This window comes from Papio anubis, chromosome 7 (genome assembly GCF_008728515.1).
Source record: "Papio anubis isolate 15944 chromosome 7, Panubis1.0, whole genome shotgun sequence".
Classification (NCBI taxonomy): Eukaryota; Metazoa; Chordata; class Mammalia; order Primates; family Cercopithecidae; genus Papio; species Papio anubis.
The window spans coordinates 157,384,577-157,405,069 of record NC_044982.1 but is presented as its reverse complement, the minus strand read 5'-3'; the positions used below and the strand labels follow the sequence as shown (position 1 = coordinate 157,405,069).

The window sequence follows — 20,493 nt, the reverse complement described above, 5'->3', positions numbered from 1 at the left end:
GCAAAGTCTGGATGAGACCAAGGTCTCCTTATTCTTTTTTTTTTTTTTTTTTTTTGAGATGGAATCTTGCTGTGTCACCCAGGCTGGAGTGCAGTGGCACCATCTCGGCTCACTCCAACCTCCACCTCCCGGGTTCATGCCATTCTCTTGCCTCAGCCTCCCGAGTAGCTGGGATTACAGGTGCCCGCCACCACGTCCGGCTAATTTTTTGTATTTTTAGTAGAGACAGGTTTTCACCGTGTTAGCCAGGACGGTCTCAATCTCCTGACCTCGTGATCCGCCTGCCTCGGCCTCCCAAAGTGCTGGGATTACAGGTGTGAGCCACCGCGCCCGGCCCAAGGCCTCCTTTTTCTTATGTGAAATTCTCCAACTCTTCTCAATGATTTAGAGGTTTAGACTACGAAAGCAACATTTTATTCCCCAAGGGTCACAAATCTAGAAATTGTACTAGAATGCTCCATACCAAAGCTCTTGTTTCCCCATCATTTTCTCCAAGCAGCCTATTTATGTTAATTGACTGCCCAAATTCAGTTGTAAGCAGCTTCCTCAACCTCTGAAGGGCCCACATTCTGTGACTGGCGGCTGAAATGAGCAGAGAGAAAGTATCAGAAGTCTGACGGTTTCTTCCAAGCAGGAAGACAGGTGCAACTGTAACGGTGCCGTTTACCTAGGGCACTCAGCTGTGCACACGCCGCCAGCGAGGCCGCAAGGCGAGGGACGATGCTTCTGTTGGAGGCAAGGTTGAGTCGGAAGTCTAACAGACACGTCACCAAGTCCATGGATGGGCAGGAGAGGACGCAGCGGTCCGAGAGGAGTTCCTTAGGGCCTGTGAATGAGCACTGTGAACATCCCCGTGTTTCACAAGCTAGGGACCACCCCATAAGAAGCCAATGAACAAGGATGGCTCCATCCAGCCCCACCCACCAGAAGGCAACAGCTGATGTGCCCACGCCTGCCACTGCAAGTCGGTGAGCCTCGCTCTTCACACTCACACTTCCACTGTAAACCAAAAGCCTTGAGAACTGCACCAGCAACAACTCCTTCCACACCAGGTGAGGAGTGTGTGCCCGACAGCTGGGACAGTTCTCTGTGTTCTGTTCCACACCTCAGTGGGGCCTGTGGGAGCACTCACTCCAACACAGCAGAAGACAGGCCGTCAGGCACTACATGGAAATGTGCACGCGTCCGTGTTGCTCCAAAAACAATCCACAGCCAGTCATCTAACCTTGATCGCCAGAAGCCCCTCCCTTACCAGCAGCTGGCATGATGGGATAGACGGTGAAGCGCCAGCCCCAGCCATTCACAGACCCATCACTGATGAACTTCCACTTTAACTCATCCCCCGGGATGCGCAGCTCGCTGGACCAGTCGGACCACTCTCGGCCTGGAGGAGGAAAGTGCACCCCGGGGTTAGCTTCACCCCACCATCCAATCAACACAAACCTCCTTAGACACAAAGCAGAAGGATTTCCATCACGTGTGAAGAGCTAGTTCCTCCAATCCAAGCTCTCCCAAGCTGAAGTGCACAGTGACACATCACTCTTGGGATTCACATTTTCATACATACCATTCTTCAGCAAACACTCATTCAGCCCCTGTACCAGGTACCCAGGAAACAGGGCAGGTGGGAGGCACTGCCCTGGCAGAAGCCACCACCCAGTGGGGAAATGACCCCACACAGCCAGGATACAGTGAGTGGCCTCTGGGTCTCCAGCACACACCAGGCCAGGGGCCATGGGGACGTTCCCCGGGAAAGCTCTGATACAACCAGGTGGCCAGGCAGCAGAAGGAAGAACCCTAGCTGTCCCAACAAAGGGCCCATGTGTGTGGTTCAGCACGGCCCAGAGGAGGTCGTCCTCGAGGGAGCAGAGGGCCTGGCTGCTGTGGACAGGAGCGGTGGTGCATTACAGCATCTCAGAAGGCCAAGAGAACCCCGCTAGATTTCTGCTTCAGAAGGACCATCTGGCAGCAGCTCAGGGATGGCCCATAAGGACTTTCTGCTGGACGCAGAAAAACTGTCATATCCAACAACACTACTGAAAACTACACTGGCAGACATCTGTCAAAGCACCAGAAAAACCCACGCCCACCAGGACCAGACCACTTCATGGAAAGCTTTACCTAACTAAGTAATGCCGTGTGAATAAAGCTTTCCTGGGACACAGCCACACCCACTCACGGGCATCCAGTCTACATGTTGTTATGACAGAGGCTGCATTACCCGGCCCTTTACAGGAAACACTTGAGATGAAGGACAAAGAGGTCTCAAAAGGTGCAAACACACCCCTGCACTGCCAATTCTAAAATACTCGGTAAAACAGCATTTCACAAGCCCCCCCAGATGTCCTCATCTGCGCCCGCTGGCCTCATGGAGCCTAGTAGCAGAGACAAGCCAGACACGTGGCTGCCTCCATCTACATACAGAAGTCACTCCACACATGGCCACGCCCTCACTGTAGCCGTAAGAAATAAACCCCTTGAAGAAGCTCTGCAGTATGCCAACCACGACCTCGCACGAGCCCTGGCACCCCACACATCTCCAGCACCTTCTGCAACTGTCTGGTGAGGCAGAGCCCATCCGACAGGGATATGGTGCACATATCACAGATAATTACTGTATTTAAAAGTATGGGGAAGAGGCAAGCAAACCTACTGTGTTTCACAGCTGAATAGCGTTTTGTCCCTTCCTCAAGACTTCCATGAGAATACAGTAGCAGCATTCTGTCCTACAAATGTGAAGGTTTGTGTCTGCGGAGACACAGGTGGGCAGATGATGCCCTGCTCAACCTCTGTCCTTGCACAGGCACATACAGGAACGTCCCTGGCTCAACCTCCTGTGCCTTACCTGGCCACAGAACAATCCTGGCTCAACCTCTGTCCTTACTGTGCACAGAGACAATTCTGCCTCAACTTCCCCTGTCCTTACCTGGCCGCACGCAGGAGCAATCTGTCAGCACCATCCTTACCTGACATAGGAGACAATCCCTGTAAGCTCCTCTGTCCTTACCTGACCGCACAGAGACAATCCTGCCTCAACTTCCTGTCCTTACCTGACCGCACAGAGACAATCCTGGCTCAACCTCCTGTCCTTACCTGACCCATAGGAGTGTCCTGGCTCCAGCCTCCTGTCCTTACCTGGCCATACGGAGACAATCCTGGCTCAACCTCTGTCCTTACCTGACCCACATGAGAACAATCTGAAACCAGCCTCCTGTCCTTACCTGGGCTACAGAACAATCCTGGCTCAACTTCCTGTCCTTACCTGACCGCACGGAGACAATCCTGGCTCAACCTCCTGTCCTTACCTGACCGCACGGAGACGATCCTGTTGTCGCCGTCCATGATTGTGAGAGGGTCGTGGCGCCTCTCCGTGGAGCACTGCCGGTCAAATTCCACCCTGAGTCCTTCTGCACCTGGAGGACAGAACACAAAACATAGCAACCACTTCAGATCAGCACCCAAAGTAGAAACAGTGCACCAAGGAGAAACAGTGAAACTAAAACCACGTTTGACAGTCAATGAACAGCAGAAAGTCAGAAAGAACTGGCCTCAAATACAAGCATCTCAGACTGACTGCCCCTTTCCCCAGCTCATCCCCACTGAAGATTATGTCTGTGGACTGCAAGGCCAGAAAACACTTCCACTTGGCCAATTTGTTTTGTGCTGTCACTCCTGGGCAGACTTTCCCACTGCAACCCCACTCCCCGATCAAGCTTTACAGCGAACCTCACACTGACCAGGGGCTGCGGGAATGCCCAAAGTGTAGCCCAGTCAGATGGCAGTTGTGGGTCACCTGGGGAGTGAGGAGCACCTCAACTCCTGGCGTGTCCAGAGAACTGGAGAATTGCTTGGTGTGGAGAACACACATGTCTGGTGTGAGAGGTGTGCAAGCAGAGGTACAAGAGTTTTCCTTCAGGCTGGAAGATCTTTAAGGTCTAGCAGAGGATGGCAGTGAGGGGCCAGGAAAGAGGTAGGCGGGGAAGGAAGGAAGGAGGAAAGATGTGGAGCAGGGGCTCAGGTTCCCTCCTACGGTTACAGGGTTGAGAGGCTCGGACTGGTTTTAAAACACTCTCTCTGGATGCTCTGTTGGGGCCTGATTCTGGGTAGACCACAGGAGGTGGGGAGTGGAAGCAGGAATACAGGGAGGCAGCTAGGATGTGACTGCTGGGATGATAACCAGGTGAGACCCCATGGTGCTCTAGCCCAGAATGTCTAGAGTGAGGGAGAAATGGGTGAATTTGGAATATATTTTAAAAAGCAGAGAAAACAGGATTTGTTGGTGGACTGGATATAAAGTGAGAGAGAAACAGAAAGAAAAAGGGTCACAAGATTTTCGTCTAGGCAAATGTTGACTAGGAATATCCTTTGTTCTTTAAATTTCCATCATGAAGTAATACTTAAAGTTTAAAAACGCTCTTCTGGGCCAGAGGCAGTGGTACACGCCTGTAATCCCAGCACTTTGGGAGACCAAGGCAGCCAGCTTGCTTGAGCTCAGGAGTTCAAGACAGGCCTGGACAACATGGTGAAATCCTTTCTCTATATAAAATTTTTAAAATTAGCTGGACACGGCCTATAGTCCCAGTTACTCAGGAGGCTAAGGAAGGGGGATCGCTTGAGTCCAGAGGTTGGGGCTATAGTGAGCCAAGATCGTACCACTGTACCCCAACCTGGGTGACAAAGTGACAAAGCTTTTCTGAATCTCACCTCATTCTAAAAGTTCAAGAAAAATTATTTCACATAAAAATGAGCAATATAAAAGTATAAGACCAAATACAATAAAAAGGTATTGTAAGAAAAAGGGAATAGGCTGGGCATGGTGGCTCACACCTGTAATTCTCAACACTTTGGGAGGCCCAGCTGGGAGAATCGCTTGAGCCCAGGAGTGTGAGACAAGACTGGGCAACACAGAGAGACTCGTCTCCACGAAAAATAAAAATAAGTTAACCATGCGTGGTGGCACAAGCCTGTAGTCCCAGCTTCTCAGAAGGCTGATGGGGAAGGATGGCTTGAGCCTGGGAGGTCGAGGCTGCAGTGAGTCAGAATCATGCCACTGCACTGCAGCCTGGGTGTCAGAGCAAGACTCTGTCTCCAGAAAAAAAAACAGCGAGAATAAGGAACAAAATAACATCCCTATAGGCAATAAAAGCAGGCCAGAAAGATATGCCCACAAAACACATCAATCTTGATCATTTCAAAACAAATAGAGTGAAATTAGAAAAATGATACAAGACATGAAAGAACCACATAAATCAGACAGGAAAACCAAAAAAATTAAATAAAGCTGAAGACAGAATTACAATGAAAACAAAACTACATTCCAATGGAGACTAAAACAGAGTGTAAAATAAATACAGCAGATGTTACCTTAAGACAAATAGGAAAAAAGGAGAAAATTGTTTAAAAAGAAACAGAGGTAAAAGGTACTTGAAAGAGAGAGTAACCAACATTAACTCTAAAAGTCATGAACTATCCAATGCATGGATAGTTTTCTAGGGACCAAGTGTCCCTAGAAAAGACTGCTAAGCAAGGTTACAGAACAAACACTGCAGATTGCAATTCAAGAGAATTGCAAAACAGACTTGGGACAACAGACTAAAGGAGCACCACTTACCCGAGAACATCACCGAGAATGGCCGCGCGAAGGCACATTCTAGTGAAATCACCGAAAAAACACACGCGGCTTCTCACAGAGAACACCAAGAATGGCCGTGCGGACGCACATTCTAGTAAAATCACCGAGAAAACACATGCGGCTTCTCACCAGGAACATCACCGAGAACATGCGACAAACGCACATTCTAGTAAAATTACCGAAAAAACTCACAAGACTTCTAACTGGGAACATCACCGAGAACGGCCACACTAATGCACACTCTAGTAAAATTACCAAAAAAACTCACAAGACTTCTAACTGGGAACATCACCGAGAACGGCCACACGAATGCACATTCTAGTAAAATTACTGAAAAAACACACGGCCACACAAACAAACATTCTAGTAAAATTACCGAAAAAACACACACAACTTCTAACTGGGAACATCGCCGAGAATGGCCACACGTATGCATATTCTAGTAAAATTACCAAAAAAAACACAGGCAACTTCTAACCGGGAACGTCACCGAGAATGGCCACATGAACGCACATTCTAGTAAAATTACCAAAAAAACACATGCAACTTCTAACCAGGAACGTCGCCAAGAACGGCCACATGAACGAATTCTAGTAAAATTACCGAAAAAGCACACACGACTTCTCAAGAACATCGCTGAGAACAGCCACTGTGACTTCTAACCGAGAACATCACCAAGAATGGTCACACAAACACCCATTCTAGTACAGAACGGCCACAAGAATGCACATTCTAGTAAAATTACCAAGAAAACACGCGGCTTCTAACCGAGAACATCGCCGAGAACGGCCACACAAACGCACATTCTAGTAAAATTACCAAGAAAGCACACGCGGCTGCTAACCAAGAACATCGCCGACAACGGCCACACAAATGCACATTCTAGTAAAATTAACAAGAAAACACAAGCGGCTTTTCACCAAAACGGCCACACGAACGCACGTTCTAGTAAAATTACCGAGAAAACACACGTGACTTCTAACTGAGAACATCGCCAAGAACAGCCACACGAACGCACCTTCTAGTAGAATTACCGAGAAAACACACGCAGCTTCTAACCCAGAACATCACCGAGAACGGCCACATGAATGTACGTTCTAGTAGAATTACCGAGAAAACACACATGGCTTCTAACCGAGAACATCGCCAAGAACAGCCACACGAACGTACATTCTAATAAAATGACTGAAAAAACACACGTGACTTCTAAGGGGAAAAGATGTTATCATTTTCACATTTTCACAGAGGAAAAAGACGTGACCCAAGGCTTTAACACCCAGAAAAACTACCTTTCAAATTCAAAGGACAAAAACTCTAGTGGACAAGTCTGACCTCAGGGGCTAATGAGGAATTCAGTAGAGTGCACTTCAGACCCCACAAGGACCAGTCAGTAAAACTAAGACTTGAAGACTGAAAGAAAGTATGGTACGTAACAGCTATTATGCTCTTGTAGATGCAGTATAATCATTTTAATAAATTTGAGGAAATTAGGGCATATTCTAAGATTTTTAAGAATTTCAGTAATTATACTGATGTTGGCAGTATTGAAATTATATCCTAAGTCTGTCATATATGCAATGTGGTTACGTAAAGCAAATGAAAAATCACGAGATATTTTATCAAACAGTATCTTGGAACCAGGATTCGATATGGAAGAAAAGAGAGGCAGATGTAACAGAAGTACAGACCTTGTACTTTTGAATTTGAGTAGAAGGAATCAGCACATTAGCCAGGTGAGGTGGCACGCGCCTGTACTCCTAGCTACTCAGGAGGCTGAGGCAGGAGGATCAGTTGAGCCCGGGAATTCGAGGCTACAGTGAGCTATAACTGCACTCTGCACTCCAGCCTGGGTGACAGAGCAAGATCCTGTCTCTAAACAAATAAATACATAAACAAAATATAAAAAATAAATAAAAAGAAAACATTTTTAAGTATCAGTACGAACTCAAAAGAATCCAGGGCAGATCCCAGGTGAAGAGTGGCAACCTACAAAAAACCAAGGTCACCATGTTTAGACTGCCTGGACGCAACCAAAGACCAGCGGAATCACTTCAGGAGCCACACTGAAGAGGCTGCCACTGTCTAGAAACAGGATGATCTCAGCTTTAACAAAGATAATCACAATAAAGTAAAACGATCACATATGTTTCAATCCATGAGTTCATAATAATATTTTTTAAAAAAAGGTCACCTTCAAGAAATGATAGGAAACCAATTCATTCTCTGGTCAACAGAAGGAAGAATCAAGCTTTTGTCTTTCTCAGGCAAACAGCACCTTGGGCAACCAACTATAGGATGAGGGGAAATGTCTCTTTATAAGAAAGTATTCCAGCTAATAAATAAGCAAGAGATGATTCCACCAGAATAGTACCATTTGTAGTCCGTCGTGGGCCAACGGCCTCAGGTGCTAATAAGCCCCAGGGGCTGCTGATGTCACAAAAGAAACACAGGCAGGTAGGAGGGGCCTGCGGGGGCTGAGTCACAGCCACTAAGGAGCTGGCGAAAGGGGCGGAACTTATGGGCCTCTGAATCAGGCAGCACCTTGCAGAAGGACGGGCCTGAGGAACACACCGAACAGCAGCATGCGTGTCCAGTCAGCAGATTCAGGCTGCAGAGAAGTCTGCTGGATCAAAGGCCAGGGCCTCAACAATTTTCTTAATAATTTTTCTTGAGTTGTTAAAAAGAAAAGAAAGATACACACACGGATAACAGAAGCTGTCCAGAAATGCAAGTCAGTGATGGCTCAATGTCAGGACAGCATCACTCAGAGGGACGTCAGGGGACAGGCTGAGGGCTTCTGGAATCTGCCACAGGTTACGTCTAGACCGGGGTCATGATGACTAGGGCGTCTGCCTGATTATCATGACGCTAAACATTTACTTTGTGTGACTTTCTGTATGATTTATTGTGCAAAAGAAGTTTCTTAGAAAAGGTGAGAAAAGTGATTCTGAAGCAATTCTGTATCTTCTTTTTATAAAATGGAGACGGCTGTTTCTACTGAAGCAATTAGAGAATCACACCGTTCTGAAGGTGGAAACGCTGTAGCTCCTCCCTGGGGCCGGCCCCGTACCTGGTATCTTCACGGTGCCGCTGGTGGAGGTGTCGTCGGTGTAAGGGTGGCTGCTCTCCACCACCACAGGCTGAGAAGAGAGACGGCCGCTCTGCGAGTCTGTGGCCACGTCCTCCAACTCCGTGACGCAGAGCTCCAACAGCATATCTGCCACCTGGAGAGGAAGCAAAGGACATGAACAAAGAGGCCGACAATTCCACACCTGGTCACCTGCATGCCACCTCTGTCCGTCCTGCTCCAGAGCTCCACAAGGACAGGGTGGCAGACTGGAGGGCTTGAAGTTTGAGAAATTGAGTTCAAATCAGGGCTTGGCTTCCTTGCACATAAAACAGAGACAGCACAGAGCTTGAAAGGTGCTGTGAAGCTTAGAGATGATCTATATTAAAAAGTCGTTGGGGCCAGGCCTGGTGGCTCATGCCTGTAATCCCAGCACTTTGGGAGGCCGAGGCAGGCAGACCACCTGAGGTCGGGAGTTCAAGACCAGCCTGGCCAACACGGAAAAAACCCACCTTTACTAAAAATACAAAATTAGCCAGGCATGGTGGCGCACGTCTGTAATCCTGGCTACTCAGGAGGCTGAGGCAGGAGAATCGCTTGAACCCGGGAGGCGGAGGTTGTGGTGAGCCGAGATCGCACCATTGCACCCCAGCCTGGGTGACCCAAGCAAGACTGTGTCTCAAAAAAAAAAAAAAAAAAAAAAAAGGGTCATTGGGTGCAGTGCAGTGGCTCATGCCTGTAATACAAGCATTTCGGGAGGCTGAGGCAGGCAGATCACTTGAGATGAGGAGTTCGAGACCAGCCTGGCCAATATGGTGAAACCCCACCTCTACTAAAAATACAAACTAAAAATGCCTGTAGTCCCAGCTACTCAGGAGGCTGAGACAGGAGAATCGCCTGAACTCAGGAGGTGAAAGTTGCAGAGCTAAGAATGCGCCGCTGCACTCCAGCCTGATGGACAGAGAGAGGCTCTGTCTCAAAAAAAAAAAAAAAGAGAAAAGAAAAGAAAAAAAAAGTAGTTGGAAGGCTCCCAACACACACAACACTTAACATGTGCCAGCTGATCAGATGAAACACCGTGCTAACAACGGCTTCATTTCACACCAAGACACGATCACTTCCTAGTGAGGAAAGTTGGCCTTGGAAACAAAACTATCAAGGGAAGGAGCACCCAGTAGGTGAAAATGACCACAATCCCAGAAGGCAACGGAGCCCGGTGGGAGGGGCAGGAATCAGGAACCATCAAGCCGCCCAGGCCAGACAGAGAGTCTGGGACAGGAGGGACCACCGACCCCAACACGGCTGCCCCTCCTGACCCAGTATACTAGGGGTCAGACCCACGCCACATTCTCAACAATCCACAGTGTTCTTATTTTATTTTAAAAATTATTGGTGATTCACAATCACCAATTGTAACCTTTTACAATTAAGGTTAAGAGTGGTGATTATAACCTCTGTTATTTCTAAAAATAAATGAGAGAATATGTCATAATAGCAATAATCTATTAACCCCAAAATTTTTAATCCAGAAAAAAATAAAACTCTTCTAATGCTCATTCTATACTTTTTAGAAATAGATTATTCTTTTTTCTATTTTTCCTCATATGTAGGTAAGAAATAGCTTTGCTTAGTAAACATATTATTACATATTAATAACAAACTAATACCACTGTCATATAGGCATGATTTAAAATCTAAATTTCTCTCTCTGAATCCCAAATATCAGGTTAGGGCAGGACACAGAAATAGCCATCTTGCCAACCTGGCAAGGGCAGTATGAAAACGGCCATATCCTTATTCCTGTCTCTCCTGGAACCTGGTTGAGTTACTGAAAGCAGATGTCGGCATCATCAAGCGCCCGTGTACAGAGCTGACCAGGGGCTCTGGCCTTCAAAGGCTGCTCTGCCAAAGGCATCATCTGCAGAGGGGTCATGACAGAGCTGGGGCTCAGAGCACTCAGGGTTCCAACCCATCAGAGCTGGGGCTCAGAGCACTCAGGGTTCCAACCCATCTCTTCCACCTACCAGCAAAGTGAGTGTCCTCAAGCCGTAACAACCTCTCAGCCTCAGTTTCCTCATCCATATATAAAGGTAACCCCTACCCTCTGTACTGAGAATGCGGGATGTGCATGGCAAAGGCTCAGAATTATTTTAAATTGAAGTTCTCATTCATACCCTTCCCTCTCACAAATGCAATAAACTTATGAAAAATAATAACAGTGCTTATGGCAATTCACCTCGATTTCATCTCTTAGAATTATGCCAAGTAACTCATCTCAAAAAACTAGAAAAAAGGAAACCTATAGCTTTTTAGTTCTTCATGAATAGCAGATGAAGAAATAACAAGCCCCTAAAATATCTACCAAACCTTTGCTGTGCTTTCAAGACTGCTCAGCTCTACTTAAGTGCTTTATCATTTTGGTGATCATGTAAGTTACTAAAATTTCTGACTATCAGAAGCTTTAATGTTCCAGAATTGTAGATAAAGGACTATGAACTTGCATTTAATGATTTTTTTAAAAAATCTAATTCTACTTAAAAACTTTAGAAGTTCCTTTAAAGAGAATATTCTTCTAACTAAAGCCAATCATAATAGGCACAGAAACTGCCTAAACTAAGTGACAGAGTAAGACTTTCCTCCACACAAAGTAGCCACCCAGAGAAAGGGATGAAGTATCTGTAGCCAGGAAGGACATCTCAGGCTCCCTGGCAGGGCAGAGCACGGCTGCTGATTGAGTTCTTAAGGAAGCCCACGGCCTTTAGGACTGATCAGTCCTATTTCTAAGACATAGTAATAAGATACTCACTTTATACTGCAGACCTACAGACCAGTTCAACAGCTACTAGCCACATGTGCCTCAAGTTGAGTGTTTTAAACCCTTTGGTTCCTCAGGTGCACTAGCCATATCTCAGTGCTCATGTCATACGTGGCTGGTGCCAACAGTCCCAGATGGCTCCTGTCCAGAACATTTCCACAGGGACAAAGTCCTAGGGACCCAGTGCTACCAAACATTAAAAACATTTTAAAGCTATAATAGTTAAAATACCATAGTATTAGGGTCTAAAAAGTTTTGTAAATAGACCCAAATGCACACAAGAATTTAGAATATGATAAAACTGGTTTTTAAATCACCAGGGAAAAGAAGAATTGTTCAATAAATGATGTTAGGGCAATGCTTATCATCTAGGAAAAAAATAAAGTTGGATCCCTATTTTATTCTTACATCAAAATAAATCCCAGGTGCCTAAAAAATGTAAACAATACATGAAATCATAAAAAACTTAGAAGAAGGCCGGGCACGGTGGCTCATGCCTGTAATCCCAGCACTTTGGAAGGCTGAGGTGGGTGGATCACTTGAGGTTAGCAGTTGGAGACCAGCTGGGCCAACATGGTGAAACCCTATCTCAACTAAAAATACAAAAATTAGCCAGGCGTCAAAGCACGCCTGTAATCCCAGCCACTCGGGGAGCTGAGGCACAGGAATCACTTGATCCCGGGAGGCAGAGGTGATCCCGGGAGGCTGAGATCGCACCACCGCACTCCAGCCCTGGTGAAGGAGAAACTGTCTCAAAAAACTTGGAAGAAAACTTGGAAGAATTTATTTAAAACAATGTCACATAAGCGAGCATTTTTTTTTTCAGCATAATACAAAACTCAGAAGGCATAAATGAAAAAAACTGACAGATTTGATCATGTAATAATTAAAAATTTCTACATGGCAAACAAATATCAAACTAATAATGAAAGATAAACTGGGGTGGAAACTGTAAGACACATGATAGAAAAGGGACTTAAAGAACTCTGACGAATCATTTTTTAAAAGATGCACAAATCAGGCTGGGCGCGGTGGCTCACGCCTGTAATCCCAGCACTTTGGGAGGCCAAGACGGGTGGATCAAGAGGTCAGGAGATCGAGACCATCCTGGCTAAGATGGTGAAACCCCCGTCTCTACTAAAAATACAAAAACAATTAGTGGGTGTGGTGGCGGGCGCCTGCAGTCCCAGCTACTCAGGAGGCTGAGGCAGGAGAATGGCGCGAACCTGGGAAGCGGAGCTTGCAGTGAGCCAAGATCGCGCCACTGCACTCCAGTCTGGGCGACAGAGCAAGACTCCGTCTCAAAAAAACAAACAACAAAAAACAGGTAAAGGATGTCACTGGGGTAAATGCTAAAACGTTTTGTCCTAAAGGAGTGCTCCTAACCTGCTGTCTACTAGGATGAAACCCAGCACAAGATCACCGGTGATCCACAGCTGCTCTCCCTTGGAGAGGAGGTTGGCGCCATGTGGAGGAGGTAGGGTCAGACGGCCCGGCCCTCCCTGAGACTCACCTGCGGGTAGGCAGTCCCCATGCCGGAAAGCACCGCAGACAGCACGTCCCTGCCCCTGTCCCCGGCCCGGCTGCACACCGACAGCTTGAGCAGGTCCACCACCACACGGGTGTCATCCGCAATCAGCAGACTGGTGAACTCATCCAAGGCCTGAGGCTCCAGACCTGCTGCTTTATTTTGGCTTTCAACATCCTAAGTCAAATGACATCCAACAATTAACATGAGGAATGATATGTTAAGAGACAAAGAATCACCAATTTACCCACAAACTCAGAGAACACATGAACACCAACGAGTAAGAAACTTGAAGGTGTTTAAGACCTTAAGAAAACAGATTAAGAAATGATGGCCCCTAAAATCTCCACCAAGCCATGTACTATGTTTTCAAGACCAATGAACTGTTGTATTACCAATAGCATTTATCAAAAAGGGATGACTTAAGCTACAAAGAAATGACAATTTATTATGGGGTCCAAGTTTGGAGCACAGGCAGATACTATAGGGGGAGTTTTGGAATGAAGCTGCATCCTGTATAATCTACCCATAAGGTATGCTTGGAATCGTTTATAAACTACATGTGTATTATAGTTGTATATATTTTGTCTAGATCCTCTCCATAATTCTTTCCTGGAATCTTATTTCAAATGACTCACTGGCATGTAACAAGCTCTCCACAGTCTCTCTCCCCTTGGTTTCACTGAAAACATACATGAAAGTCTTCTCATTACCACTCGTGTACTTCCCATTCCTGCCCTGTTAGCCTTAACATACTGCATCTTGATCCTTCACCTCCTCTCCTTGTTTGCTATGAGCCAATTCGCAGCATCACTGCACCCCCAGCTCCCACCCCACGGAGGTGCCTTGCCCAGGATGGCCGCCCCCCTCCCCGGCTTGTCAGCACACAGGAGCCTCCTGGAGGGCAGCATCAGGACTGAACTTGGGGAAAGTGGAAAGGCCCTTGTCAGAGCCAGGGACTCCCACTGCTTCTGACCCAGCATGGGAACCGCTGTACCGAGCAGGGGTGTGTCAACCCCTTCTCCTCCCCCAGGCACAGTCTGCTCCCCAGAGGAAGAACAAGAGCCAGGGAAGTGCCTCTTTTCTCTCCTGCTTTCTGGACCTCAGCAAATCCAGTGTGACTCTTTCCACAAACATAAACAAGCTGGGGGAAGGACAGCCCCACATGTTCCCCTTAAGGGGAACATGACCCAACCAGGGTCCCTGGAAATCACACCACTCTGATTTAGGAACAAGGTTCTTCTCCCTTTAGGGAAACAGACCTTGCTCCTGCTTCTGCATGGAGACCCAAGGAGTAAGTGAAATTCATTATAAATGATGACATTCCAGAACATAACTCACTGAAGAACAGCAAAGCATTCAGCGAAACATATCAACAAGAATATCTTTAGTCTTGAGATTGAAATGTACCTACCATTTTTTTTAATGAGGGTGTCTTAAAAACATGCACACACACAAAGAAAATATGTCTAGAAGAATTGCTAAGGAAGAAAATCACGAGCAGCATATCCTGAAATATGAATTATAGCTTAATACTAATATTAAAATTGCTTTGCCTTAAATTCATGAGTCAAGCCAAAACTGAAATAATAGAAATACAGGGTTACAACTTGGATAATGCCTATGTCTCATAAATAAATTGGGGGGAAAGAAATCATATTATCCTTTTACCTAAAAACAAAAATGTTGCCTTCCTCGAGTAAGTGCTGCATTAAACCCTCAAACCAGGAGACTGCCAAAAATGAGAAGTTGATTCCAAGCACCTAATTCATAAATAGAGGCTTTCTTTTCACCATGGATGGTTATCAATAATTTCCATAGGACATATTTTCTGCCAGCAGTAACAGCATAATAAATCAAGGGTTCCAAATGTAATTAAAAATAAAGTGTTTGTCCCCAGGGTGGGAAGGCTGGCAAGAGAGTACACATGAGCAGGTGCTGGCCTGGCGTGGGGAGCACCCTGGCGGGCTGGCGAGGGCATCCGCACATGGGGGGTTGGAGAGGGAGGGCCAGGCCAAGTGAGGAAGGTGCCACACTCTGGGTCAACATGGAGGTGGGGGAAGGGCCAGAGGTCACGTAGGGTGACCGTAGAGTGCCAGAGGCTGTACAGAGGAAGAAGGGTGCCCACCACGGAGTGGGGGACAGCCAAGATTGGAAGTTGATTATCTAAGGGGACTGAACTGTAAGTAAACAGCCTGCTGATGACAGGAGCCAGGTTTCCCACTTTCAGAGAAGAAAGTTATAAATACAGAAAGAGTGAAAACTAGAATGAATCCTAGTTGGATTAGAATCAATCATATTGGTGTGAACCGGTGGTTTTCCATATACATAAATTTATAACAACATAAATACTGATGTGGGCCAAACACGGTGGCTCATGCCTGTAATCCCAGCACTTTGAGAGGATGAGGCAGGCAGATCACTTGAGCCCAGCCTAAGACCACCCTGGGCCACATGGCGAAACCTTATCTCTAAAAAAAAAAAAAAAAAAAGAAAAAAAATACAAAAATTAGCCAGATGTGGTGGTGCATACTTATAGTTCCAGCTACTTGGGAGGCTGAGGACGGCTTAAGACCAGGAGGTTGAGGCTGCAGTGAGCCAAGATTGTGCCACTGTACTCCAGCCTGGGCAACAGAACAAGACCCTGTCTAAAACAAAACAAAACAAAACACTGATGTATGTACCTATTATGTTACACGCACACATATTCATTCTCTAGCTCTGTCACCCAAACAGCAACAAGCACACGAAGGGCCCAGATCTTGACCTCTAAATGCCCTTCTCCACCAGAAAGAACTAGGACTTGTCAGAGAAATAACTGATTCCTATGTTGGAGCCTAAAACATCTTGTTGAGCCTGGAATTTTGTGTTGTGCCAAAAAGGAAATACTCAAAGAATGATGGGAATATGGCAGAAGAGCAGATACAATTCTACCAACTACTTACAGAATTAACCCCAGTCCTTCACCAACTCTTCCAAAAAACAGGAGAGAAAGGAACACCCTCCAATCTATGAAGCCAATATTGCCATAATACCCAAAGCAAAGACATCACAAGAAAACTACAGAGCCGTATCCCTTATGAATACAGATGCAAAAATCTTCAACAAAATAGCAGCAAACCAAATCTAGCAACATATAAAAGCATTATACACCAAAAAAATATGGAAAGAGGGAGAGTAGGAATAAGCCCTGTGGTACTGGACTGGAATTAAAAGTATTGATTTGGGCTGTTAATGGTTTTTATTATATAGATAAATGCAGAAGGATAAATAAATGCTCGTGTGTATAGATCTATTTGCTGAGCGGGCCTAACCAACAACACTCAGTAACAATCAGCTTAGCAAGCACCCAGATCTTGGTTTCCAAATCCTACAAGTCACTAGCAGGAACCATGGCTTCTTGGAGAAATGGCTGATTCCAGGCAGGGGCAGGGTAGGTGAAAGATGAGTCTCGAGCACACTGTTGTGCCAGAAATGAAGGAAGACCCCTAAGAATTACGGGGACACATCAGACAATGGAACCAGTCCACAGGGTTCCCAATGACCAGTCCACGTGAGTCCCAATAACCAGGTCCCAATGACCAGTCCATGGGAGTCCCAATGACCAAGTCTGGGACAATTTGGGTGTCAAATAATGAGAGTAACAAATGTCACTATTTGACTAAAACAGGAACTCCCGAATCTACACAATATAAACGGACAGACAGAAAGGTAGGTAGGTAGAAGACAGACCGATGAGACGGGAAAGCCTTCTCTTGCAAAAGAATGGCAACAATTACAACCAGAAGTAACAATAAATGTGAAAAATGAAAATGTGACAACCACCACAGTAATAATGGATTCAGCTAGAATCTTTAAGATGCTAAAAACTGGGAGGTAAAAGTATAATGAGGAACAAGACATTGACATAATCTCAAAAGTGTCTCCCCATGAGTACTAAACACACTTACTGATTTCCAGTGGAGAAACTTGGCGGAGACTCTTAACCAAGTGATAAGCTATCTCACCAATGATGCAGCAAATCAGAAATGCCCGAGTCCCAGCAGAGGCACTGAGAAGAATTCTGCACCACTCCTGTGGTGTCTGTCAAAACGAAGGACTGTTCCACACTGAACACTAAAGAGGCAGTGTGCAATCCTAGGTTGGGTGCTAGACCTATAAGGATACTATTGGGATGATGAGCAAAATCCAAATATGTCTGGGTTTGAAAGTAATCCTGGATCAAGCTGTAGTCCTGACACTCAAGGAATATACATGGAAGCAGTAAGCAGTGACAGGGACTGTGTCCTGCAACATTCCCACAAATGCTTCAAAGATGCTAACAAGTGGAAAGCCCAGGTGAATGGGATAGGAATCAACTGTGTTCCACTCCTAAGTACTATTCCTACTTCTGTGTACATTTAAGATTATTCCACAATACAAAGTTGAAGAAGAATGCCTCTTCACCTCTTTGGTTTTGGTCATGGTTTCTGCAATGATGCTTGCGGCTCCCAGGTCATCCGTCACTGGGATAAACGGCCGGGCGGAGGCTGAGGGGGCCGATGGAGTCACTGCAGAGGGGGTCACCGCGTCCTCAGAGGAAGCAATCTAGTCGAAGAGTGCACAGTAGGCGACGTAAGGGGAAAAACTCAACAACATAACATATTTCCTACGCAAGTCCCAAATGCTTTATCTAAAACTACTTGGGCTGTTTAGAATGTTCCAGAGTTTACAGAGGTAACATGCTGCCTACCTGACATAGCCACTACCACCCCCGGCTGGGCCTAGGACAGTTGTGCAAAGTCAAGTACACTCATAGTTTCAAGAAAAACTATTAATATTCACAGCAGGTCCATGAACCAGACTAAAATGAGTTCACATTATCTTCAAGTTGGTTTTTTCCCCCAAAATAAGTCACTAAAATTCTTGACCATCAGAACTTTAAGGTTTCAGAATTGCAGATAAAGGACTGTGAACTTGCACTTAATGATTTTTTGAATTAGATTTTTTTTTTAAATTTTTTTAAAAAAGATTTTTTGAATTAGATTTTTTAAAAAAAGAAATCTAATTCCACTTAAGCACTTTAAAAGCTCCTTTACAGAGAATATTCTTCTAAGTAACGCCAAAAATCAAAGCGAGAGGCACAGAAACAGCCTAAACTAAATGACAGAATGAGACTTTCCTAGACACAAAGTAGCCACCTTTTACCTTCTGATCTAAGGTTGCTTTTACCTCTCTCTTTTCTTGCCATGGATTTGGACTCAGCCTGTCTTCCATATCAACCGCCAGCATGCATTCTTCTCCATTCATGGGACTAGCCATGGCAGACGCGTCGGAAGGGGCCGCGGAGGAGAATGAGGGGCACTCCACCGGGGCAATCATGGCAGCTGGCATCAGGGCCCCGACAATGGCATCTCTGTCAGGACACAAAGCCCGGCCTGTGGTGAGCTGCCCCTTCTCCACAGCACCACAGGAAGTGGCGAGGCAGGACTAGCACGCATACTGAGGCATTTCCTCATTTTTATTGAATACATGTAAAAGAGTTTTGGAAACCAAACATTATTACCTGTATCCTTGGGCTAATAGCTAAAATGTTTACTCTGGATTTTATTTATTTGAAAAACCAGAGTAATAGCAGGTGAAAAACTGCCAAACATAAAAACCGGACCAGAATGAGACTCTGGCTCTCCCTGAGAAATCCTCTTGGGCTGCTGTGGGAGCCTGAGGGCTGGATAATTGACCAAGAGGCAATTTTGTGTTTACTGAAAGCCACATACTGGGCAGCTAGGACTCAATGGCCTCTACTGAATGACTGTTTTTGTTCTGAAACTAATTTTCCTATGTAAATACACCCGTCAGGTCCATAGGTGTGATACATTAGTAGACTGGCAACTTATCTAGGCTGTGGAAAAGCAGCAGAAAAATACTGCAAAATGCCGCATTGGCAAAACTCAGCCTTCTCACGTGAGCGAAGGGGATGCTAAGTCGTCTTAGACATCACTATAAATTAGTATCACCTAATTCTTCTTTTCTTCCCCCAAATATTAATTGTTAGAGTCTACTGGTCAAAAAGAATAGTGAAAATGTTCAAGTTAGTTTTCGAATTCCTATTTCAATGCCCATTAAAACACACACAAAGATATGATCAATTACCATCAAAGAACATGCGACTTACAACACACAGCATTTAAAGACAACAATACGACATTCTTGGAGACATCTGATCAACTAAAAGAAAAAAAATCACATAATTGCAGAATTCCAAAAACGAGCACAGGAGCCTACCTGGCGTACATGATTTGCAGCGCTGTGAGAATATGCGATAAGGCCTGCTGTTTGGCCAGATTTCCATCCAGTGACAAGAGAATCTTGGCAAGAGAAGGGCGATTCGGCTTAGAATTACTTGCACCACTTATTTTATTACTGGCAGCAGAAGAATCGGCATCTGAAGGCACGCCTGTAAGGGAAAAATAAAATGTGCATTTTGTTTTTAAGATCACAGTTTCCTCTATTTCTGTAAAATCTGACCTTATAGGTTAGTTCCAAAACACACTGCAATCTGCATTTTGCTATTTCACAGAGCACCTATTAGGCTCATTCACAGGCCTTCAGAATAAGAATACCACTTATCCATACTTTGATAAAGAAGCTATTTTCAGCAAAATTTCACTGTAACTGTAAAAAGATGTAGATGCTTGTATAAAATGCACTTACAAACGTTTATGTTATATACATATAAGCTATGAAAATGCTACAATTACTGCCTGTGTTTTCTTAGCCTAGTAAGGCAAGACAAAAAAGAATACAAAACAATAAAGAGAGAAGATATTCACCAATAAAGTCTCATCAGGTTCACTTCCCTGCAAACTCCCAGGTCTCCGCAGGGGGAGGGAGCCAGGTGGAGCTGGGACATGTGTCTATGTCAACTCATCCAAATTGATACACAGATTTAATGCAATTCCTACCAGAATTCCCACAAGAGTTTTTGTCAAGATTATTCTAAAATGTATATGGAAAGGCAAAGGAACAAGAATAGAAATAGAAAAATAAGGAGGAGGAACGAGTCTACCCAATCTCAAAAGTTGTTGTAATACCATAACCAAAACTGTGTGGTACTGGCATAAGAATCTACAGAATAAACAGCGAACCCAGAAACAGAACCACACAAATACGCCTCACTGACTGTTGACAAATATGCAAAAGCGACTCGGCGGAGGCAGGACAGCCTTTCAGCACGCGGTGGTGGAGCAACTGGACGTCTGTGGGAAAAAACCCAAACTTCAGCCTAAGTCTACACCTTATGCAAAATTAAATCCAAATGGATCATGACTTAAGTAGAAAATACAAAACTATAAATCTTTTAGAAAAAAACAGGAGACGGTCTTTAGGATCTAGCACTAGGCAAAAATAGACGACACCAAAAGTATGACCTACAAAAGAAAAAACTGATGAATTAGACTTCATCAAAATTA

The 20,493-nt window shown here is 45.2% G+C and overlaps 1 protein-coding gene across 9 annotated transcripts in view; it reads right to left on the bottom strand.

Moving 5' to 3' along the window:
- The window catches only part of HERC2 (HECT and RLD domain containing E3 ubiquitin protein ligase 2), a 159,131-nt gene that overhangs the window by 36,980 nt on the left and 101,658 nt on the right, over positions 1-20,493 (bottom strand). For all 9 annotated transcript variants that reach the window (XM_031668910.1, XM_031668906.1, XM_031668903.1 and 6 more), the window contains 9 exons: positions 19,307-19,478; positions 18,254-18,437; positions 17,489-17,629; positions 13,028-13,219; positions 8,703-8,856; positions 3,306-3,413; positions 1,253-1,384; positions 668-826; positions 464-582 (listed from right to left, as the gene is read on the bottom strand). In XM_031668910.1, the coding sequence (XP_031524770.1) occupies positions 464-582; positions 668-826; positions 1,253-1,384; positions 3,306-3,413; positions 8,703-8,856; positions 13,028-13,219; positions 17,489-17,629; positions 18,254-18,437; positions 19,307-19,478 (1,361 nt within the window). The remainder of the gene's footprint in view (positions 1-463; positions 583-667; positions 827-1,252; positions 1,385-3,305; positions 3,414-8,702; positions 8,857-13,027; positions 13,220-17,488; positions 17,630-18,253; positions 18,438-19,306; positions 19,479-20,493) is intronic.